Source organism: Meleagris gallopavo, chromosome 7 (genome assembly GCF_000146605.3).
Source record: "Meleagris gallopavo isolate NT-WF06-2002-E0010 breed Aviagen turkey brand Nicholas breeding stock chromosome 7, Turkey_5.1, whole genome shotgun sequence".
Classification (NCBI taxonomy): Eukaryota; Metazoa; Chordata; class Aves; order Galliformes; family Phasianidae; genus Meleagris; species Meleagris gallopavo.
The window spans coordinates 32,750,290-32,773,039 of NC_015017.2; the positions used below are offsets into that span (position 1 = coordinate 32,750,290).

General features: G+C 32.3%; 1 protein-coding gene across 1 annotated transcript in view; it reads right to left on the bottom strand.

Moving 5' to 3' along the window:
• Nucleotides 1-22,750, bottom strand: part of LOC104909325 (low-density lipoprotein receptor-related protein 1B-like) — a 73,704-nt gene that overhangs the window by 42,883 nt on the left and 8,071 nt on the right. The window contains exons 2-9 of the mRNA XM_031554319.1: nucleotides 22,381-22,515; nucleotides 21,770-21,899; nucleotides 18,566-18,692; nucleotides 18,262-18,413; nucleotides 17,848-17,972; nucleotides 14,425-14,796; nucleotides 2,791-2,980; nucleotides 2,012-2,220 (exon numbers count right to left, since the gene is read on the bottom strand). Coding sequence (XP_031410179.1) covers nucleotides 2,012-2,220; nucleotides 2,791-2,980; nucleotides 14,425-14,796; nucleotides 17,848-17,972; nucleotides 18,262-18,413; nucleotides 18,566-18,692; nucleotides 21,770-21,899; nucleotides 22,381-22,515 — 1,440 coding nt within the window. The remainder of the gene's footprint in view (nucleotides 1-2,011; nucleotides 2,221-2,790; nucleotides 2,981-14,424; nucleotides 14,797-17,847; nucleotides 17,973-18,261; nucleotides 18,414-18,565; nucleotides 18,693-21,769; nucleotides 21,900-22,380; nucleotides 22,516-22,750) is intronic.

Below are 22,750 nucleotides of genomic sequence, written 5' to 3' on the forward strand. Positions count from 1 at the left end.
AAAAAAATCACCAAAATCTCAATTCTCTGCAGATAAGGTAGAAGTTGAACATCAACTTTGGAATTATTTTTAATTTATCGCTTAAATACAGAGTTCTGGCAGGAAAAAAAAAAAGGACCTCTTTTCTAGTAACTGAAAGCTATGATTACATTACCAGACGGATATAATGAGTGGAGAAACCACTAAATTGTATCAATTAACAATCACATCTTTAGGCCTAGAAAGCATAACTGAGAAAAAAAAAAAACACATTGTAACTTGGATGTTAGAAGATGAACAAATCTTTGTTTACAAATCACTAATTATATTTGTAGGCTGCAAATCTGTAATAAGTTCCAGGGCACACAATATTGAAGGTGAAAATAAACAAATCTAAAGGCAAACGTTGTTGTCTAATAAATTCCAAACTTAAACTTTGTATTCGTATAAAAGATGTTATACTTCCAAAGTCGCACAATGTTAAATCTAACTGAAAGCAGGATCAAAAATTGATGAAAGAAGAAAATATGAAAAAAAACAACAAATACCTGCCACTATGATGCTACGGAAGAACATGAAATGTTCAAAAAAACCCCAAAAGACCAACAACTAAGCAAAAATTTTAAGTAAGAAAATGTAACACATGTAACAAAAAATTCTTCCAATCTTGGAAGAGTATTCCAGTGACCACATATTAAATAAACTCTAACACTCAACTTAATAGATAAAACTCAATACTGCTAAATTTTCCACCCACTTATTTGTAGTGGATGACTATACTGAGTAGAATAAAGGAAGAGGCTGCTACCTGAATGAAAAATCATTATATTAAATTATCATTTCATACCATACAATCTCAGTCTTCGCTAATCTAACTGAAACTAGAAAGTAATGAAGCAGACATGGTGAGGAAAAGAGTAATTCGTTTAAACTACTCTTAAGGAGCAGCTGATGGCAAAACCTTGCTGAAAGATCCTAGCAGACTCAAACCTCCATAGCATTGGAATGATTATCATGTATATTATCCTAATGTTACAGAAACCAGATATCTCATCAGGCTGGACAACATACCAAGAATGAACAACATCTGCCATACAAATATTTCACCAGATCAATAAGACAATTTCATGGTTGCATTCTGATATTCTTAGTTAGAATGTATTTATGAGGTGATGAGCAATTCTGATGGAACAACACCAGTGATATGAGTCATCTCTGACAGTATTACCCAAACTTAAAAGCAAGCTCAGGTTTTGCATAATACTTTGAATAAAGATATAACTGAATTATAAAATTAAAAACAAAAACAAACAAACAAAAAAAAACCCAAGGAAAAACATGAAAGAAATATATTATCTCAATTTTTATCTGTCAAATGAAAAAGCAAACAAATGAATAAACCAAGCCACCTACTGACAAGTTTAAGACTTCGTAAAATATCAGAAATACAGAAAAGCATGAGTGCAGCTCGACTGCCTTCAGCATATTGAAAGCAAAATGTCTACTAAATTGAAACTAACAGAACACTCCATGACCAAGACGTATAATGACAGAAGAGTAAAAGAGTTCAAGTATATTTGAAAATGGAGAGAGAGAAATGGAAAAAAATAAGATATGTACAGTAATACTAGCAAACATCACACAGAAGAATTTCTAGTGATTTCAACAAAGTTTTACGCACAAAGGAAAATTATAACCTTTCTATGTAAAGCAGAAGATCTCTTTGACTCACTTCTACATTTATTCCCATGTTTCTCAAGTTCACATAGACTGTTTACTATAATGATGCTTCAAGGCCAATACCAGTGCATGCCGAGACCTCATATTAAGTGTTTCTATCTTCAGAATTTCACAGATTGGAATCTGATGAGTTAGAGCATTACTCCTAGCCTATTTTTTTTTTTTTCCCAGTTTTAAATCTCACGTACAACTAACACTAGATGAATCTCACTATCTTTTTGTGACATTTTGTTCAATTTAAAGATGCTAACAAATGCATACTAACAGTACGCGTTTGGGATTTTTGTTTAACTTACGTATCTCTGTGATCCGTCATATTCACATCTCTCAATTTTTCCCAAGCTGCCATCTGAAAAGTAAAGTTTCTCCGCCCTATGATCAATGGTAAGTCCATTTGGTGTCAAAATATCCGCACTAACAATAACCTGTGCATTTTTGCCTGAGAGGGTAGATCTCATGATGCTCGGGAGCTGCTCATTCCAGTTAGTCCAAAACATTAAACTGTATTAAAATCAAAATAAAGAAAACAATAAGACACATTTTATAATTTAATTCTCTTCATGAAATGAGCAACAAAAAAAAACCACACGTCTTCATAGACGATTACGAATAGCATCTCTAAGTAAATGTGATAATCAATGATGAATATCCAGTTTTCTTCAAATTATAGTGGTTTCATAGGTTCATTAACTTGTGTAAAAGTACTGATTTTTCTCTTCATCAGCCTGCTTACTTCTGACCATCTCTCTATACTTATATACCATGAGATAATTATAACCTGTGAAACAACATGATCTAATTTCTCCTAATGTGTATATTACTAATTTCTAATAGAAGAATTGGCCCGTTTACATTAGCTCACTTTTCTTGAAATGTAACATACCATGAAACGTGATCAGGATTTGATCTTAAACATAAAAAACACATAGAATGCTATCGCTTAATTCTGCAATTGCTAATAAAAAAACAACTTATAATAAAGTTTCTAAAACAAGAAACTCATTTAACCTTCACAGGGTTCAGTTGTATTAGCTAAAAATCAAAATCTGATAAGAAAGATATAATACATACTTTTGACATTCATCTAGAGCTAGTACGTGTGGATGATCATCTTCAGACATTGTGATTACTGCTTCCCGGTTGAAAGCTCCTCGACGTCTCTGGTCAACGGTGTGTCTTGTGATTGAGGATGTGGTTGAACTGGTCCAATATAGAGTGTCCCAAGCTCTGTGATAAGCAAGCCCCTCCACTGACCCAACATCTGGAAGATATTATACGTAAATAGGAAATAAAACTCCTCCTAAAAGTTCTTTTTTTTTTTTTTTCCCCCTCCCAGAAGTCAATCTTGCAAAAATCACAGTTAAAATATTTCAGCTCATTACTCCATCAGTTCTTCTTACGTCCACCTGTTTTGTTTTTTTTTTCCTGGAACCAAAGTTTTATTATTTTTTCATATACTTAAACAATTGAAAAAAACAACTAATACAAACAACAAAACATGGAAAGCAAGATCAATATTAACAGACTTATTTACTGTACTTAAATATAATGTGTATTGAAATAATATTTTCACTGTAGTATCTCTTATAATGTAAATACACTAGCAATAACATCCTGTCAGTAAATTAGTCACAACTTTTGACTTCATGTAAGCAATGTTTTGGGCATATTTTCTACTAATTGTACTATTGAACTTTATCTTTGTATGCATTTTGTAATACAGATACACATTACGTTAACAGGGATCAAAGTATCCTTCCATAACAGTCACTTATATAACACCTGGAACATACTGAAGAACGAACCTCTGAATGTTGCAGTATCAATGCATTGTTTTAATACGCCACAATACAACATTTTTTCCTCTGTAAAAAATGTGATTTAGAAACAAAAGCAAACATTACTAAGCAGCTAAAACATATATTTAACATCCAAAATAGATAAATTGCATCTGATTCTAGTGTATAAAAATGACAGATTGCAAGAAATAGTAATTAATTCCTACCATTATTCTTGAATTATTACAGAACTGCACAATGATTACTTCACTTAATATTTTATTAGAAAGAAGTAATTTTAGACCCGAAGGTTTATACAGCTATTAATGAATTACAGAAGACAAAATCTAAAAATATAATGTGGATTACATTATGATGATTATTACAATTTCCTCTTGACTTGCTGGAATATGTAATATTTTACCATGCTTTTCATACCCACAGAACAGGAAGTTCACAAATAATTCTCATTAAGCTGAAAGTGCCAACATTAAATTAAAGCCACAAAGTAAGCAATTAATCAGCTGTTTGGTTGTTTTTTTCTATTTTCTCTTTCTAAAGTATTTGGGGAATTTCTGACTACATTTTCATGATGTGTCTGTAAAAAAGGTGTAGAAAATTTCTTTTAGAAAAAAATAGAAGAAATTGATGACACTTGTTAAAGGGAGGTGAATATACATAGAAAGAGTATTCTTGAAGAAGGTGGATTAATGAATAAAGATACATTCATCTCACTTCATAGTAACTCAAGAAAGAGAATAAGTTTAAGAATAGGACTAAAAGCACTCTGAAAACTACAAATAACTGCACAAGTTACCCTTTAGATAAGAATTCTGGCTTTAGAAAAGTTTAATGGGTTACAAGTATTCTTACTTTAAGTACAGTATGTAACAGTCTTATCAATTTATTTTCAATTTTAAGAATTAAAAGTATACTGAGATATGGAAGTGATAAATATTAACACAGGACTATTAATACAATTCTAATTCAATAAATTAATTTCCATTAAAAATATATGCTGAATACTACTAATTAATCATTACTTAAAATTTTCTAAGCTAAAATGATGACAGAGTAGGTTGACACTTTCTGACCAATTTTGCATATTACTCATCATGAACAAGCCATCAGAGCATTCATTCAGAGCTTTTACATTTCATATTCTAAACGTTGAGTGTTTCCTGATCTTAATTATGGAAGATTTCAGGAAAATGAAACCAAGCCTTTAACTTGTGGATAAAGACTGAGCCATTTGAAAGCAAAGATTTAACTAGGATTTGATGCAAATCATAGCTTTCATATGAAAGACAAGTATAGGGAGAAAAAACAAACATGTTTCCCTCTTGTAATGTTTTCAATTTCTATCAACTTCAGCTTTGTTACTTGTCTGAATCTGTCATGAGTTTTGAAAGCAATACGGTTTGTATACCATACAGTAAAACTATTCTGCATTAGACAAAGGATAATGATGTTGCTTCTGCCACAGCTAGAACAATTAGTGCGTACTTGAAATGTTAGTTGTGCTTAAGCCCTTATTCTACAGAAACCAGCTTCCCATACAATCACTCACACTATAAAACTGGACCAACGCATCATACTGAAACTCCAAACCAATGTCTGCAATATATAAGCACTGTCCTTTATTTGCCAACAAACTTTTTTTTCAGTTCTATCATGTTTCTCAATTATGGAATTGAAAAATCCAAACACGGAAGAGAATCATTTCCTAGTTTTAAGAAGTGAGATTCTGTAGGTAAGGTGATTTTAAATTCAATGACAAAATCCAGAGAGTAAGCACTACAGTGAACCAAAACTTAGATATTTCATACAATGGAAGGTACTTTGTTCTTATTAGCATTAGTTTGATCTGCATGCATTATCAACGGTACTTCTTGCAGGCAAATTTTCACTTATTTAATAGTCAATACCTATGCTTGTTTTTTTTAATATAATTTATTTTTATGTTATTTCTTGACTAAAATATACATTTTGTTTAAGATGTTAGTCATTAAACTCAAAATTCATGTAAGCCATATATCAATAAAGGACAGAAAGAGCCCTAAAAATGCTCCATTTGCAAGTGGCTGTCACCAAAACTAAAACCTTCTACTAACTTCATATTGCCAAGGAAAGGACACTGGAGAAGACTCTCAAGCAACTGCACTCTAGTGTCATGGCATTATCATTTCGCACCAAAATTATTTTTATTTGTTTCTTACTCCATAAGGGACATTTTATAGAGCAAAAAGGATTTTTTTTCTTGTTGCAGTAAATTTATCATTAGATATTCTGTTACTTTAAAACACATGCAAAATATACTGTCATCTTATTTTATGCTACAATTGGAGGATTTGATTCCAAATCTACTGACAGGATGAAAACTAGTGACTTGTTTGTTCTCAGCCTCACATTTTCACAGCATCATACAATATTCCGAATTAGTAAAGCATAAAGAAACTGGAAACGAAAAGAAACACATTTGTTTCACTGACATATTGAATTAAAACAGTGATGGCATTAGATGCCTACAGCACTGATTAAATTTATTCTAGACATGAAGCAACAGTTTATGATTTTCACATGAATAACATACTTAAATGAAAGGAACATTAATACAATACGATATTAATATACAAATACTCACATTATTCACCTGCCACTGACATTCTGAATTAAATCAGTAATGGGGTGTATAACTGATTAAATATCTACACAAGAGAATGCAACAGCTTATGATTTACAAAGGCAATGGTAGAGCGATCACATCATTATGTTGCCAAATGCTATCTATCACTTTTACTGAACTTAACGAAGATGGATTGCATACCACAGATGAGATGCGGCCTATAAATATTGTCATGCTGATCTTCATCTGACTTTCTCAGGGAACAGACAAGCAACAAATCAATAACTGAAGAACTCAGATTAGATCTCCCTCATTACTGCAAGTACAAAATAAATACTTCAGGGTGTAAAATTTAAATTATCTAAGAGTTCTTGCCATCGACTTTTGGTAACGTATATACAATTTCACAGTCTCCCGGATTTTGATCTATCTTCTCCACTTAGAATTCGCTAGATATCTCACAGTCAAAAGTTTCCCAATTTTTAATGTATGAATTCAACTACCTTCTCCATTTAATTTTATATTCTTACACATCTCTCTCCTTTAGCAAGGTTGTAAAGACATTAAAACTGTAAAACAAAATAATGGTTTTTATTGGTGAAAAGCCAAAAAAAAAAAAAAGTAAAGTCAGACACAAATAAGACTTCCGTATCAGAGCACTGGAGAAGGCCTTAATGTTCAGAGCTTAACATTAAACATCTTTTTTTCTCCTCTGAACTGGCTTTCACAACTCAATTATCAGGATACAGTTTAATTGCCTAACTGGACCGATCAAAGGAGATTGACAAAAAGCAGTACAAACAACCTGTGTAAGATTATGGCAATAGATAATAAACGATCACTATTTGATCTGATGTGAAGGCCTTACAAACATTAAAAAAACATAGAAAAAAACAACCTGAAGAAACTAAATGCGCAATTAGAACTTGTAATCATTGTTTCCTTTCTACTTTGCTGTTTACATTGCCAGAAGGCAGGAAATCATAATAATAAGCCAAGATGAACTGCTTTTGACTCAAAAATTAGAGATTGATTTAATTTCTCAATTTTTTTCTGTCATCAATTACTTGCAAAAGAAGGCCATAATATATTACCTTGTAAAAAAAACCTCAGACATAAAATATGATGTAAACAACTCTGAACTACAATAACCAATTAATTCATTATCCTACTCAGCCTAAGAGTACTGTTTTATTTATTGACACATGCAAAGTTTGCTAAAATGCACCATAAGTCAGCAAATATTATAGTAATTTTCTATATATCTAAAATATAAAATCATGCTGTAATTTACAGTACATAATCCACGCTGCACATTAAGTATTATTAAATGTATTAAAATAAACTTTGGGTTCTTCCAGACAGCAACTACCTTAAGACACTGTAAGACACTCTCCATGGATATAAACTTATTATTCTTTCAAACTTTACTGCAGTAGACCTGATCATAAAGCATAAACATTTGTTATAAACTTTAGAGAAATAAAATTACTTCAGAATTCAGAAAACAAAACAAAGCCACGCATTCATTTTTATAGAAAGAAGAAAATTGTAATCTCACATCATACAAAAACTTTGGCGAGTTCCTCATGATAATTAAAACCGTAGTTTATGTATAATTAAAAAAATCTAAGTATCAGTTCAATGTTCACAAAATGTTTCTTAAATATTCAGCAAAAAAAACTATTAAATAAATTTTTTTTAGGATTTACAACATTGATTTAGTCTTTCTCAGTGAAGATACATAAAATATTGTACACAATTACTCCGTTTGTGAAATAAGTACAGTGTAAATGACAGGCAGATGCCTATGCAGTGAGATGTTTATAGTCTACCATCAAACATGTAGGTCTACAGAAACTTCCTGATGAGACTACTTAAGCTAGAAATCATTCCAATTAAGCATGAAAAAAGGTACGTGTAGTTGATTACTTTAATCATACTTACGTGATTAAATCATCCAACGGAAAAGAACACAATAGATTTCTATCATATCTATATCAACTAACTAAACAATGGGTAAGTATAGGATAAATGGATATTTCTGTGTAAGGAAGGGCAATGGATACTGATTATCAGTGGGACAAGGGTGGTAACCCTTAGTTTGGAGCTGAGGAAGGTATGTGAAGCTGGGTGTTAAAAGCTAATCACCCATCAACACACAGTGAAAACTAGCATGCTCACAAACATGGGACTCAATGACATATGGAGTGCAGATAACACAAACAGGATAGAGAAATTAGAAGCAAAGTCTTAAAGAATCAGTCAGCAAATTGTAGTGTTCATGGAACATTCCATTCATTTTCAGTTTCCTCATGGAGACCAAGACAAAATATTTACTATTACAAACATTTTCAGTTACCCAAGCAGAGCTCTGTAAAACTTTCAGGTCAAGAAATAGGTGATTCATAACAGATTTTCACATTTCAGATAACTTATTTTTGTCAGCTACGAGCTATGAGTTTCCTACATTTCACTATGAAATTTAGCATCTGAATCAAATAGATGAGCTCAGAAACTCACAAAAAACCACTAAGATCCTGGTCATTTTTACCTGGATGTATATGGAACATGCAATCAATTCTTTTAAATTCAAGAAATATAGACTTTGGGAACAATGTTTCTTTCAGAATTTTGTTTACATATGTTGGGCTTCTCTTCTGCTCTCAGTTAACAGCACATACAAAAATATCTGCATAACAGAGAAACACACAAGTCAAACCGTGATACAGAGTATGGTCATAATTTTATGTGATAAACAGCATTTAAAAATCAAGTTAGGTGCTTATTATTAAGAATAAAAATGATTTGTTAAATGAATTCTTACATTCTTGTGTAAACCATAACATGGCTTTGCATTGAAGCAGCCACAGCTGCTGACGCAAAAATTTGCACGTGTAAAAATTTACATCAGTAAAGATTTAAGGGCGATGTGGAAAGTTAAAGTAGTCACAAACTGTTTCAACTCTTCATGAATCACCTCAGATTTAATAGGCAAACATCATCTTTCCTGAATACTGAACTTGGGAACACTAGTGACATTCTGAACTGAGAGATCAGCATATGTCACTTCCCATTATGAATACATTTTAGAGTTTCATATCATGAAATTTAGAAAATATATACTTCTAGAATAAATGTTATGTATAAAGTTTGAAACCTTATCCCTCTATAGCAAATTATTTACTGCACACATTGTAAATTCAATCCATTAATGACAGTATGCAGCCATGTACAGAAACAAAATGTGATAAACCACACATTTTGGTTTCTGCAAACAAAGCAGCAGTTATAATAATAGCTTTAGATTTTACTACTTAAGTGTCTCAGGCTTTACAATAGCCTCTCACGTTTCCTCCATTAAAAATTGAAAGCCATTGGGATTTTATCATATGCAGTTAGAATGAATTTACAAAATGAAAAGCAACAATATTATTTATTTTTAACAGATTAAAAATTTCTGTCTCAGCAAACGAAGTTAAACAACTAAAAGGGCCTCATACAATTTAAAGCTTTGTAAGAGAAATGGGAATATAAATGCCTTTTTGACAGTTAAATTGGACATATTTAGTTAGAAAGAACAGTAATGAACACTGGAGCACCTTTAAAAGATTCAGCCTGTAAAAAGCCTTACAATACATCACAGGATCTGACACTATGTTAGCAGTGAATAAATTTTTGCCTTCTATAGACACTAGTGCTTGAAGTTCAAAACAGAAGCAGCATTTTTTCACATAATATTTCCCTTTATACTGAGAAGGATGTTACGCCAGCAAAATGTCTTGGTGTCATTGTTTACACAGTTTGAAAAGAAACAGCTGATACTGGAAGTATATCATCTTAGTAATGTTTCCTCTGATTTGCTTTATTTTGCTTTTCCTCCCGTTTTCCTTCTCTATTGTTCAATTACAAATTTCTTCTCTTTGTTTCTTTCTACTATTGCACTTGTACATTAAATCTACTTTAATGCTGCACTCTTCTACAGACACATGTAGGCAGATTTTGGAATTATCTCAAACCTCTAGATAAGACAAAAAAGGGGACTGCATTCAGTAGTGGGAAATGTAAAGGCAGGGATACAATTGATATTCATGGTCCAACTAATTATTAGCTCCATCAAAACCACAAAAAATTTACCACCTTATGAATAGTATACTATCTTCTTTTACGTTTCTCGGGGTCAAACTGAAACCTCCAATTCCAGGTAGAAAAAGATTCCCTTCAGAGCATCAACTCATTAAAAAGAAAAATCGACATCACTTTCTGAGTTGAAAAAATAAACAATAGCCAATGGAAGACGTGGTATGAGAAGGAGTAAGCATGTAATATTAAAAATCCTTTATATCAAATACATGTTTGTTTCCATTCAGACTTTTTCATTTTCAAACTAAGCTAAAATTATTTTTTGATAGATATCTATTTAGATCCATAAAACTAGAAATACTTCATATGCACTCTGATAAAAGTATATGAAATATCTTCTTATTTGAATAACATAGAAAAGTTCAGAAATTTGAAATGACAGTATTGTTCAGTCTACAAATGTTTAACAGGAAAGAAAATTAGTGTAGAATCTCTCTGAGCTATTCTGAGAATAAACCCTATTGTTTCAAATGAGATAACCTGCAGCAATTTAAAGAAGTCAGATTTCCATACACCTCCTTATGTAACACTGTGCCTTTAGCTTTTCGTGACTTCTTCCTTTTCTGTTCTTTCTGTATAATGATCCATTACTTTATTTTAACCTAGAAAGTATGTATCAGGATGAATTTTCCAAATGCAATGCCTTTGACCATGTTTTGTTTCACTCTAGCTAGCTTAAATGAAAAGTAATAAGCAGAAGCATTATAACGTGTCTAACTGTAAAAATAATATTTGCAATTAAAAAGTGGAAGATTAAGAAGAAACTGAGTGAGACCACAAAGTACATACCACTCATTTCTCCATAGTCTGTTCCCTCCAAAGTGCCTACTTAAAGCAAAAACATACAATAAAATATAAGATTTTGCATTCTTTTTTGAAAGGAAACACCAAAATCAAATCAGATTATTTAAACGGTAGCCATGTCACAACATTGAACAGACTATAGTGGCAACTTCAAAAACATGTCCACTGACTGGATTAAACTGTGCACAACGCTACAATACAACACAAGCAATATTCAATGGTTAGACAAATCATTATCCAAAAGAACTTGTCAGAAATCACAGACAGTAAAAGGTGAATTTTTACAAATCGGCAGTCAAGAAAGATTAACTCCATCCGGTTACTTACAGCAAGTCCCTGCTAACTGACTGACCTAAGGAAATAAAATTCAAAGCACTTATTCTAAAACCCTATGCTGTACAGAAATAAAGATGTTAAAGTATGACATACTGTGCACATGCTCCACTATTGCTTGCTTTTGTTATTTATTTATTTATTTTTTTCCTGTCACTGCTCCTTCCTGCTGAAGACTGAACTCTACCAGGTACTGGGTTATTGGTGAGTCTCGAATCTGTTTTAGTGAACTGGAACAAGCTGTTTATATGCCGTAAATTTACTTTCCCTGGGCCGAAAATGTGTTAGCTAATGGGTTGTTTATGAGTTGCAAATCTGTTCAGTGAGGTGAAAATTTGTCAGATAATGGGTTGTTTATGAATTCTAAATCAATATTCAGTGAGTCGGAACTATGTAAGATAATAGCTTGCGTATGGGTTGTAAATCTGTTTTCAGTGAACTGGAAACATGTTAGATAATAGGTTGTTTCTGGGTAGTAAATTTATTCTCAGTGAGATAAAAACATATTAGATAATGGGTTGCTTGTGAGTTGTAAATCTGTTTTTAGTGAACTGGAAACCTGTTTAATACAGGGCTCTTTATATATCTTTACTCTGTTTTTAGCGTGCAGAAAAATTTAATAACGCCTTGGATTTGAATGGCATATCTGATTTCAGTGAGGTAGAAACACAACAGCTAATGGATTCTTTATGAGTAGAAGAAATACAATCATTGAACTAAAAATCTGGGTCAATATTATCTTGCAAATAACATATTCTATTTTCACTATTTGTCTTAAATACTGAGTAAAATTTTGTCTGATTTGTAGATCTCAGTTTAATGAGGTGGAAAGGAGTCGTACACGTGTAAGAATCACACCAGGTAATTCTCATGTGGTTTCGTATACCTTTCCAATAAAGGGAAACTTAGCAAAAAATGCCTACTGATCATTTAGGAGGAAAAAAGGATAGCAAAACAAAAGTCAAATATGTTATTTTAAAACAAAACATAATTACTGAACTCTGTCAGCTGCATTCCATTCAATTTCTTTTTAATCATACATAGCCAAATGGAAATCAGAAAATGTTCTGTTCTATAGCAAATGGTATGCCTGATGTCAAGGAGTCTTCGCATTGTCTTTTTCTTTAGATATCACTGTTAGTCAAATACTACTATGGTATCAAGGAACTCATCAACCTGTTTCCTGTTTACAGGAATAGAAAGTCTCTGATTGTGGAAAGAAAAGAACTGATAGAAGAACATCAGTTTAAAATCAATGACTCAATATAAAGAGGTTTTAAAACATACAAAGGAGAAAAGTAAATTTATGTATACTGGGATGCGATAATCCTTCTATTAAAAAAAAAAAGCTATCAAAAAACCTGAAACACTCCTAGAAAACAAGTTTTTTTCAGAGCTATATCCTAAGCATATACGATACATTTTTGGAAGAACACAAAATTTCACCCAACATTTAATTATTCAGAGCCCTGAATCTGATAATGAAAAATGAAATGAGGCATATTAAGATTACAAGCAGAAACACTTCCTAACTATTTCCTAAATGTATAATTCTTAGCTGTGCTCTATGGAACGCTTTTAGTTCTTGCACAACAGCCTATCATAAAGTAATGAGGAATAGTTTATTGTCCTTTTCAAAATCCAGTTTGTATCTGCACTGCTGCTTCATCACTTTTTCCTGTCTATTTTAAATTTAGAATTCTCCCATCATTTCCCATGTAATAATTTTCATCATATCTTGTAACACCTAAGTTAAGATAGTGCTGTATTATCCCTGCACAGGTGAGTGGTTGTCTCACATACAGCTAATCTCAGCTCTGAATCCCTAGGTCTTAATTCTTTCTTTAAGAGTAATGAATACATCTTAACAATATTGTTTAGTTTCTCTCTTTTGTATCTCAATATGGATATCGTTAACTCCTCTGAAATATGCACACATAAAATTAAAATAAGATTAAAAAAAATAAAGGTGATGTATCATATTTGAAAAATGCTTTTCCACTCATTAATATCAGCAGTTGCCATTACCAGGAATACCTTCCCAGAACCACAGGACAGACGCGCATAATGATAACAATTATCCAGTGTAAGTTGTAGAACAGTATTTCACCAGTTTTCAGCTATTTGCTTCTTTCTTTTCTAAAAATATTTCTGTTAACACATGGTAGCATTCTACACCAAATATACTTCCATGTTTTGCTGTTACTCTTTGGTCCTGTTAATAATTCCCCCAAATACCTAAATGCAGCAATGCAACTTTTATGACATCAGAAAGTGAGATGATAATTATCACACAAGGAGAAAAAATGATATAACACTTCAAACATTATGGAAAAGGGTTACCAAAACAATCGAAGAAGAGAAGAAACAGTAAATATATGTTTACAGATGAATGAGATTGTCTATTTCAGAAAAATTACATCCAAACAGAAATGCAAGATGGCATAAGATTTCTACAATTTATATTTTTATTGGACTTACTTTTAGATTTTTATTCTTAGGCTTTATTTATCATATAGCCTCGAATGCCTCAATTTCAAGTTTTACCAAGGCAAACTTAAGCTCATATTGTACTGACGTTAAGTTACACTTAGTGATAATATTGATGTTGATTCTTTGAGGAGCTACAGGCTTCAAGTATTCAGAGGCAAAAAAAAGTCAAGTTTCAGAGAACTCTCCCTATTACTGTGGTGATTGAAGGCATGGTGATCACCTGAAGTTACTCAGTAAGCCTCTCTGTACAAAGAACAATTTTATAGGTTGGAGTTTGGCTTTTCCTATCACTGGACAGGAGTCACATTTCTTGAGCTGACTACAGGAATGGTGTCAGCTGGACACATTGAGGTACAAATGGTAGTAGTTGTGCTAAATAGTCGTGTAAAACTTTAGTTACAGTTTTTCCCTATTAAGTCAACATTTTGATGGCTTCACAACTATGAAGTCAACCTTATTTTTAAACAACTTTTCATTTAATAAGGGTTATTAAAAGAAAATATTTTGGCAAATAAAATTTTTACTTACTTTCTATTAGCACTTTTCTGCCAGCCCAGTTGTCATTAATAACTTGTATATTTCCGAAGTGTGCGTCACTGAAAAATATCCGATTAGTACCTCTTCCTTTGAGACTGTAGTCAAAAGCAAGAGCGATCACATTTTTGAAGTATTCTGGATTTTCATATGGCCTTACTGGTGAGTTTAAGTTGTTTTCATCTGACAGATGTATACTTTTTAATATTGTCCTTCCTGAATATAAGAGGTAACCTTCATGTCTTAAGCAGGTAATTCCATCTTCTGCAAGATAGCCATGTGCGCACGCACAAGTTCTTTGTGCATTTCCTCGATAAAGACAGAGTTGATGACATCCACCATTATTCTTGGCACAAACATTAGTACCTGTGTGAAAAAAAAAAAAAAAATTGTTTTATACTATTAACTGTAGATAATGTAAATCAATATGTCATTTCTTTAATTTCAAGAATTCTTCTCTTAAACGTTTTCTACAATACAAGTGAACCAAAGGCCAAAGCAGTAAAGAATAACTTCAACAATGAACTAAAGCCAATTTTCAAGAATACAATGTATGAGGAAATGTAATTAATATTCTCCCAATTAACAAAATTACATTCTTTATAAAAAGAAAATAAATAGATTTTTCATCTGTGTTCAGATAAAGACTTGGATAGATACCATTATGAGTTGTTCCAAGTGTTTTGAAAGATTTTTTTTTTTAAAACACCTGTTACTGACAAAAAAATTTGGATACCATCACAATAACATACTCTTCTTAAGTTCTATCAAAACAAAAACAAGTATAAAAGCGTTCCCTTTTATTCTCTGTTCTTAATAAAAATGTTTCCTGACGTTTTTGTTAAAATTTACTCTAAAACTTGACTTTAAAAACTTACTCTCTGAAAAAGTATACTACTAATTAACATTGTCACATTGGTAACTTCAGTGACATAAACTACAAGCAATATTCAAAATAGCAGGAATTGTCGATAATTGAGATCTATTTACATTCGTATTTTTTGGACTATGTATGAAATACAATTACAGTTAGTTCAGATAAATTAGTTTTGTTTCTGACAGCATTTGCCATACAACAACTCAGCTCTCTCTGTATAGTCATTTTTCCGTTTCTGAAAGTTTTCTAGAAAGTGAAGAAGAAAAAAACCCACACACTTTAAATAGTTTCTGGTAGAAAGTCATTATCATTGTCAGGGAACATGTAGTGTCTAAAAGTACCGTTGACTGAATTTTCTAACTGCTTCATTTCAAGTTGAAGATACGTTTAAGTAAAAGCAATGGGTAATGAGAGTTAACATTAGCAGTGTTGAATTTTGACAAAATTATGAGAAATGTTGCACTATAGTCATACAAAAATATGCGGAGAATTATCTGCACATATTTTTACTTGTGTTTCTTTTAAAAACGCTTCTGAAGCTTTATTAGGCTAGAAAAGTTAATATCTGTTTGGAAGGATGAGAGTTTGAGAAGAGAAAGGCAAATACATGTAACAGATCCTAAAATTTCTACAATCTCTCTTGTAAACTTCAGCGCTTCCACAGTTCACCAGCTGTAAGTATCTGTAAAACCAGCCAGTAATAAAAACAGATTAATTAGGGCACATCCTTTCACATGTGTAGAATAGAACTAGAAGATAGGACTATCCTCAAGAGTAGCACTGCAGCAGGGCTGGCTCATCAGAAAAGGTAAAACAGGTGTTTGAAAAAAAAGCATTTACCACTTGACAATCAGCACAGGTTGTTTGTGTGGGTTTTTTTTTTTGTTGTTGTTTTGTTGGTTTTGTTTGCTTATTTTTCTATTTATTTGTTTTAATAAAAGGTCAGGAAACTAGCTAATTCCTTTTCCTTTTTAAAGAAATATCACCTACTTCTAGTTCAGCAAAATTAAAAGTATACATAGGTAAAATATAATAGAGTGATACAGAAAAAAACATTCCAAAAGTATTTTTCACCTGTTTTTTTCCCTTTTGTCCTCCTGGCTCACTGACAGCCCCTCCCAAAGACATTAACCATTTGTACCCTAGTAAAATTTGAAAAATGTATTAAAAACTCATTCAGTTATGTTTTTTCGAACTAACATCAAAATTTTTTTTTTTTAGTCCTCGGTAACCATTTCTCCCATTCCTAATGCAATCAGATCTGTCAAGCCATCAATAAAAATCATTACATATTTTTATGTAATTGCTCCATTTTCTTAATTCTATACAGAGGGCCCTTCCAAGCAAGCAGACATTAACTATTTCTAGCCTTGTTAAAAGCAATAACATCCATTTTTTCTGTGGACATTTACCATCCACAAAGTATGTCTACAAAACTGTGAAAAATACTTGCAGAACTCCTTAGCAAAATACAAATATGTTCACTGTTCTCAAAACTATTCAAATTCATTTGAGAAAAAAAATTGGAAAGTATTTTTTTTTTTTACTGATTTTTAAATAGGTCTTCTTTCAAAACACAGATTTATTTTACACTTTATATTTGATGCAGTTATTTTATGAAAGATGTATATAAAAAACTTGATCATCAGATATGTGATGCTGTGATTAAAACAAGCATTGAGTGTTACCAACACTAGAATTATATTCCTATCAGAAATATCTTCTTTAAAAATATCTTTTTCAAGTAGCATTTTCTTTCTCAGTGTTTTTGAACACATTTTAAATTTACTGGTAGCAGCTCTAAGGAAATATTCATCATTTTTGATAAACTTTAATGACATTAGCTCACAGAAACAAATACATTTTGCATACAAAGGTGATAAACTTTTGTCGCTATTTTCTCACAAATGTCTTTGCTTTTCAAAGCCTCTTCAGAATTAAAATTGTAGGAGAAAAAGATAGTTAAAAAATCCTACTTAGTGAGGGATAAAATCCATCCATTTCTAACGTACTCTCAGTCAGCATATGAAATTGTCTATTCAATTGCAAAGCAAATTAAATATAAATGATATCTAACTATTTACAACTATTCCCACAAAAAAGCTGGACTCAAGATCAAGGAATCTCAGGAAATAATTATTTGAGAGACTGAGATTTCCTAGCTGTGAAAAAAATGTACTGCTTTCCAACAGAAATCTGAGACAGCCTGAGACCGCTGTTCTCTAAAGCACAATTCAAGGTCCACCTCATTTCTAAGACTTGTGTGCTTTCAGGAGAAAAAAAAACAAAAAGGAACGATAGAAAGTATTTTGATTTTAGACTCTCTTAAAAATGCTCGGAAGGTTTTAGAAGAAACTTTTCTACATATTTTCATAGTAAATAAATTTTAGCTAAAAAAAAAATACTCTAAGAAAAAAATGGAGATATAATAAAATGTATTGCCATAAATCAGTGAGTATTTATCTTTTTATATGTTTTAATATACATAAAAAGTACCACCAGTCGATATTGAAACAATAGCATCCTTAAGAACAGCCAACCTTTCTCTCGTGCTCTATTAAAGACTTTCACTTCCTTCAGGTTTATTCCAAGGCCAGTCCTCATGGTCACAGCATCCGTGGCCTCATTCTTGTGGCCTCTTCTAATAGAGCCATTTGCATGTGCTCTGCCAAAAAAGTTGAAGATGTCTGATCAACAATCCTCAACTACTTCACACCAAACAAATGACTGAAGGGCAGTGGAGAGCTCATCTAACAGAAGGTGAAAAACCTGCTCTCATCTATGATACTGACATGCTTTAGGTTTCAGTATCAAAAACAGCCTCTCTTTCAAACTGCATAGCTTTCTGCGATCCATTCTGTGACCTTGCTAAGGAATGGCTAATCCTACAAAGGTGAAGCACCTAGCACTGAAATAACATTTTGAGACTCAAATGCTTATGAAAAATAAATTACCTGTCAGACCAGTAGATGTAAGCTCCGAACACCGCAACTGAAAACATATCCACATTGCTCCCTGACAGCACAATCTCCCGATTCCCTCCACTCTCAAGGTCAATTCTTTCTATCTTGTCGGTACGAGCATCACACCAATATAATTTATTTTCCTAAAGATTAATTTTAAAGGAAACATCAAAAATCTTGTCCAAGTATTTCATTAAGAGTTACTAAGATTGCTGTGAAGTGGAGGACATTGACTTTAATGAAACATAATAGATACCAAACATTTCAAATTAGAATGGAAAACAAAGAAACTAACCTCATAGTCAACGGAAATCCCATTAGGCCACACAATCCCTAGGCTCACGAGAACAACCTTCTCAGATCCATCCAAATACGCCTTTCCTATGCAAGGAATCTGTCCCCACTCTGTCCAAAATAAATACCTAAAAAGTTACACAAATTGCCTATTAAAATTTAACATAAAAGCAAAGAGATGAAAATGTATAATACTGTCTTTCAATTGAAAACAAAATGAATGCATCATCACTGTCAAATAGGTACTTTAAAACATAATCATGCTTAAACATCTTTGAATAACCCTTAGGGGATAAATGTACTGGTTTGATAAACTACTTAGACAATTTTTTTTTTTCCGATTTGTTACATATGAAGTAACTCTTAAAATCATAATTTATCAGTCAATATGAAATTCTATGATTAAAGAATATAGTTTGGTGCTTGGGAAAATAAAACCAAAATAGAAATTACAGGAACAAAATCACACATCTAACAAACATTGAGATAAAACATGAGATGTATGTCTAAATAAAAACATTAAATAGGAAAGCATTTAGGGAAATGCTTTCTTATTAGGGGAAATGCTTTCCCTTTAGGGGAAAGTTGTTTTCCTAGCCTCCCTAATGATCATGGGAAAAGTTTTCACCTTACTTATCTCTGTATGCATTGCTGGCACAGACACATCACTGATTCAAGGTAAGATGCTATGATAAATTTCTGCTTTGACCTCCTACTTTTCAATCTGTTGCTTTAGACATAGCAGAAGGAGGCTAATGAACCTGCAGACAGTGCTTCCTTTACTGAGATTTCTAACAGCACTGTTACATGCAACTGAACTTGTATTCACAGATCTGGTCAGAGGTGAATATCCTTAACACAGGGTATCAACCAATTATTTACTACAGAAAGGCAAGCATTTGATATTCAATTACGCAGTATTCTCTCAGCCTAGTTATTTAAACAAACCAAGCAACCAACATTAAAAAAACGTAACTATCAGATTTAAAAAAATCTAGAAGCCTCCAAAGAAAATCCTGAAAAAGTAACACACATTACTTAAGACATTACTGGAGCATTGATGGTTAGAAATATATTGATTATATCATTAAATTAATCATTAAATAGCATAGAAAGATTTGATCTTCCCAAATGTTCTTAGAAGCTCTAAAATACTTCCATTTTTGCAGTGTTATGCTACCTAGCTATTTGGTATTTATATTGCAATGCCAGAAGAATGACAACTTTTCTAGGAACTATCCCACATATAAGTCAAATAGCCGACACATAGATGCGAATAACAAAATTTTGATGTAGTTGTAGAATTAACTTAAAAAAATCTGTGAAGAAAATAAAATAAGAGTTTAAAATTCAACAATGCCAACACAAATGATGTTTCCCAAATGTCTTCAATGGAGGAAGATTCAAAGTCTAAGAAATATTTCAGAACGACCTTTACTCTGTATTTGAAGCACAGTTTTGAGCTCTCTCAGAAAAGTTATTTAATTGTAGAAGAAAAACGGAAACCAAGTGCGTTTTAAATGAATAAGTACTCCTGATGAGGGAGAAGGACACTCCTTTACAGAACTACACATTCTTAACTTTAAATAATGCTATCAACCAGCTGAATGCTGGCTGCTTCATATCTTGGTATAATTGGCAGATTCAATGAGATCAAATAACTACTATTTTCCGCTCGCTTCTTAAAGCTGTCAACTGAAGCTTCAAGAGAAATGAAAAATGTGAAGACAGGGCAAGGAGAGGGCAGGAAAGGAGGAACACTTTTGAATGTTTTGCCTGACAAAGGGAAAGAGATGACAATAATGCAGAGGATAAGCAGGTGTTTATCTTCCTCTATAAAGACATACATTTACTTCACTACAAAAACATTGCTATCCTAGTTGCATGAATTAACTTCGATTGGAGTCATCTGAATAGTGCACTTTGTGGCACAGTACTAAAGAGAGTCCAAGCTTTTATGTTTTCACAGAACTTATCTAAGTATATTATGCACATGCTGAGGAAAACTACACTGTAAATGAAATACTGTTCTGAAGAATTTTGGTGTACTCTTCTGGTCTAAAGAATTTTATTGGACTCTTAGGCAATATTCTGCAAAGGTTATTTTTTTTTTTTTTTTTTCTTTAACATATGAACATGTTGAGCACAAAGTAAAAAAATAAAATAAAATTATCCAGATCCTGACAAACAATGTAAATTCTGAACTGTGAAGAGATACGGCCAAGATACCAGTGGTGCCACATGAGCCCAGTCATAATTATTTGTGACACAAGCAACTGCATTATGCAGAAAATAAAACCTACTTTTACTTTCACCTTCGCTTTTAAATGCATTTCTAATCTGCAAAATACACAGTTCACTAAAACTGAACATACTCTTTTAATTGAGCCTGGGGAAAATGAGTGACACATCTTTGTCTATTGGTTTGGGAAGAGGTAGATTTTCAAATGCTTCTTTAAAACTTTGATGTACACCATGTGGTTTATATTTTAGGAAGGCAACTGTAGCAGTTAAATCTGCTGAGTTGTAAATCAACTCAGAAAGTACATTTCATATTCCAGTGGGGGGAAAAAAAAAAAAGATGTCCTTTGGAGAATTTACTGCTTCTGTGTTACTTGCAGCTCTCCATCAGCTTTATAGCCTGAAGGAATAGAAACTTCTCATTTCTATTAGAGATACATTGTAGTCTCATCAAATAGTTGGATGAGAACCGATGTAATTTTTAAGAGTTACCCATATGTTTATCTGACATAGCTTTCAGCTAGCCTGGGTAATCTTGGTTGATGCAGAGTGATGTTATGTGATATTGGTATTTATAACTATCAGAGGATGTGCCGTTATACTATTTCACCATCACAGTGAGATCTTCATTACATAGTGTGACTTCTTGAGGAAGCCGAAAACTTAAGTACTTAACAGATTTAAGCAAGTTTCCATGCAATGGATACACTTCAGCTAAAATGATCGTCTTAGAAAGTGAAAGCTTGCACAGAGAAAATATAGTACTTCCTGCAGATGAAAATTCTCACGATATCTTAAGAACATTTTCTTCCACCTGGATGCAGTTATAGCAAAATACATCCCATTACAGTATTTTGGGTATTATTAAATGACTATATTAGTAGAAAGGCCTTGATTCCTAAAAGTTTCATTGCGAACATGCAAATGTTAAAAAAAAAGAAAAAAGTAGCTATAGTCATGTTACCCTTTTTCGGGGTGTACTGCAATAGATCTTGGCTGGTCCAGACCCTGGGATATGATTACATATCGGAATGAGCCGTTGAGCCTGGCAACTTCAATTAAGTTGAAGCCATGATCTGTCCAATATATGTTACCTAGGAAAAATATCGTGAAGTTACTGAAAAAAGAAAACATCACTTCGAAAACTTAAAAATCTTAAATGCATAAGTTAAAACCAAAAACTGACTGCTACATTTCACATTTTAAACTGCGTGCATCTGATATTTTAGTTTTCAGTCCTTTTTAGCCTTCTATTTTCAAGTATAAACTTGTATTGCTGGTTGTCACAATTGTGACTATCCATATAAGAAGCAAGACAGTTAAATATCTTTTTCAGTTTAATAAAACTGAACTCACTCCACACCAAAAAAGAACACACCATACTTCAAGAAAAAAAGAAAAACACAACAACACAACATCTTTGTGATATACTAAGAAAATAATAACAAAAAGTATTAGATAATTGGAATACTATAAATTAGTGATGAACACAAATCAAATTATTTAGCGTTGAGTGGAAATGCAAGAGCATACAGTAAGTCATCATAGCAATACCTGATGCAAATAAACTCCTACCTGCTATCCAATCCACTGCAATGCCTTCAACTCTTCCCAAGCCATTTGTAACAACATCTTCTTTCCATGTTTGGTCCCGTTTAGATCTGCTAATTTTGTTGAAACCCATGTCGGTCCAATAGACTGTATCATTACCTATAAAAACATAATGAAAACTCTTGGATTAATTTAGTTAACTTAGCCCAGATGTCTACATCAGTGACCATAAAATTTGTAATCATTCAGATTAAATTCCGCAAGTATCAAAAAATTTAACTAGGAAGAAAAGCGATAAATTTGAGTGATATGATAAGTGAATAAAAATTGGAAAAAATACCTAATTCATCTTATATTATGTCTGTTAGCTTTTGCTAAGATTTTTTTTTTTTTT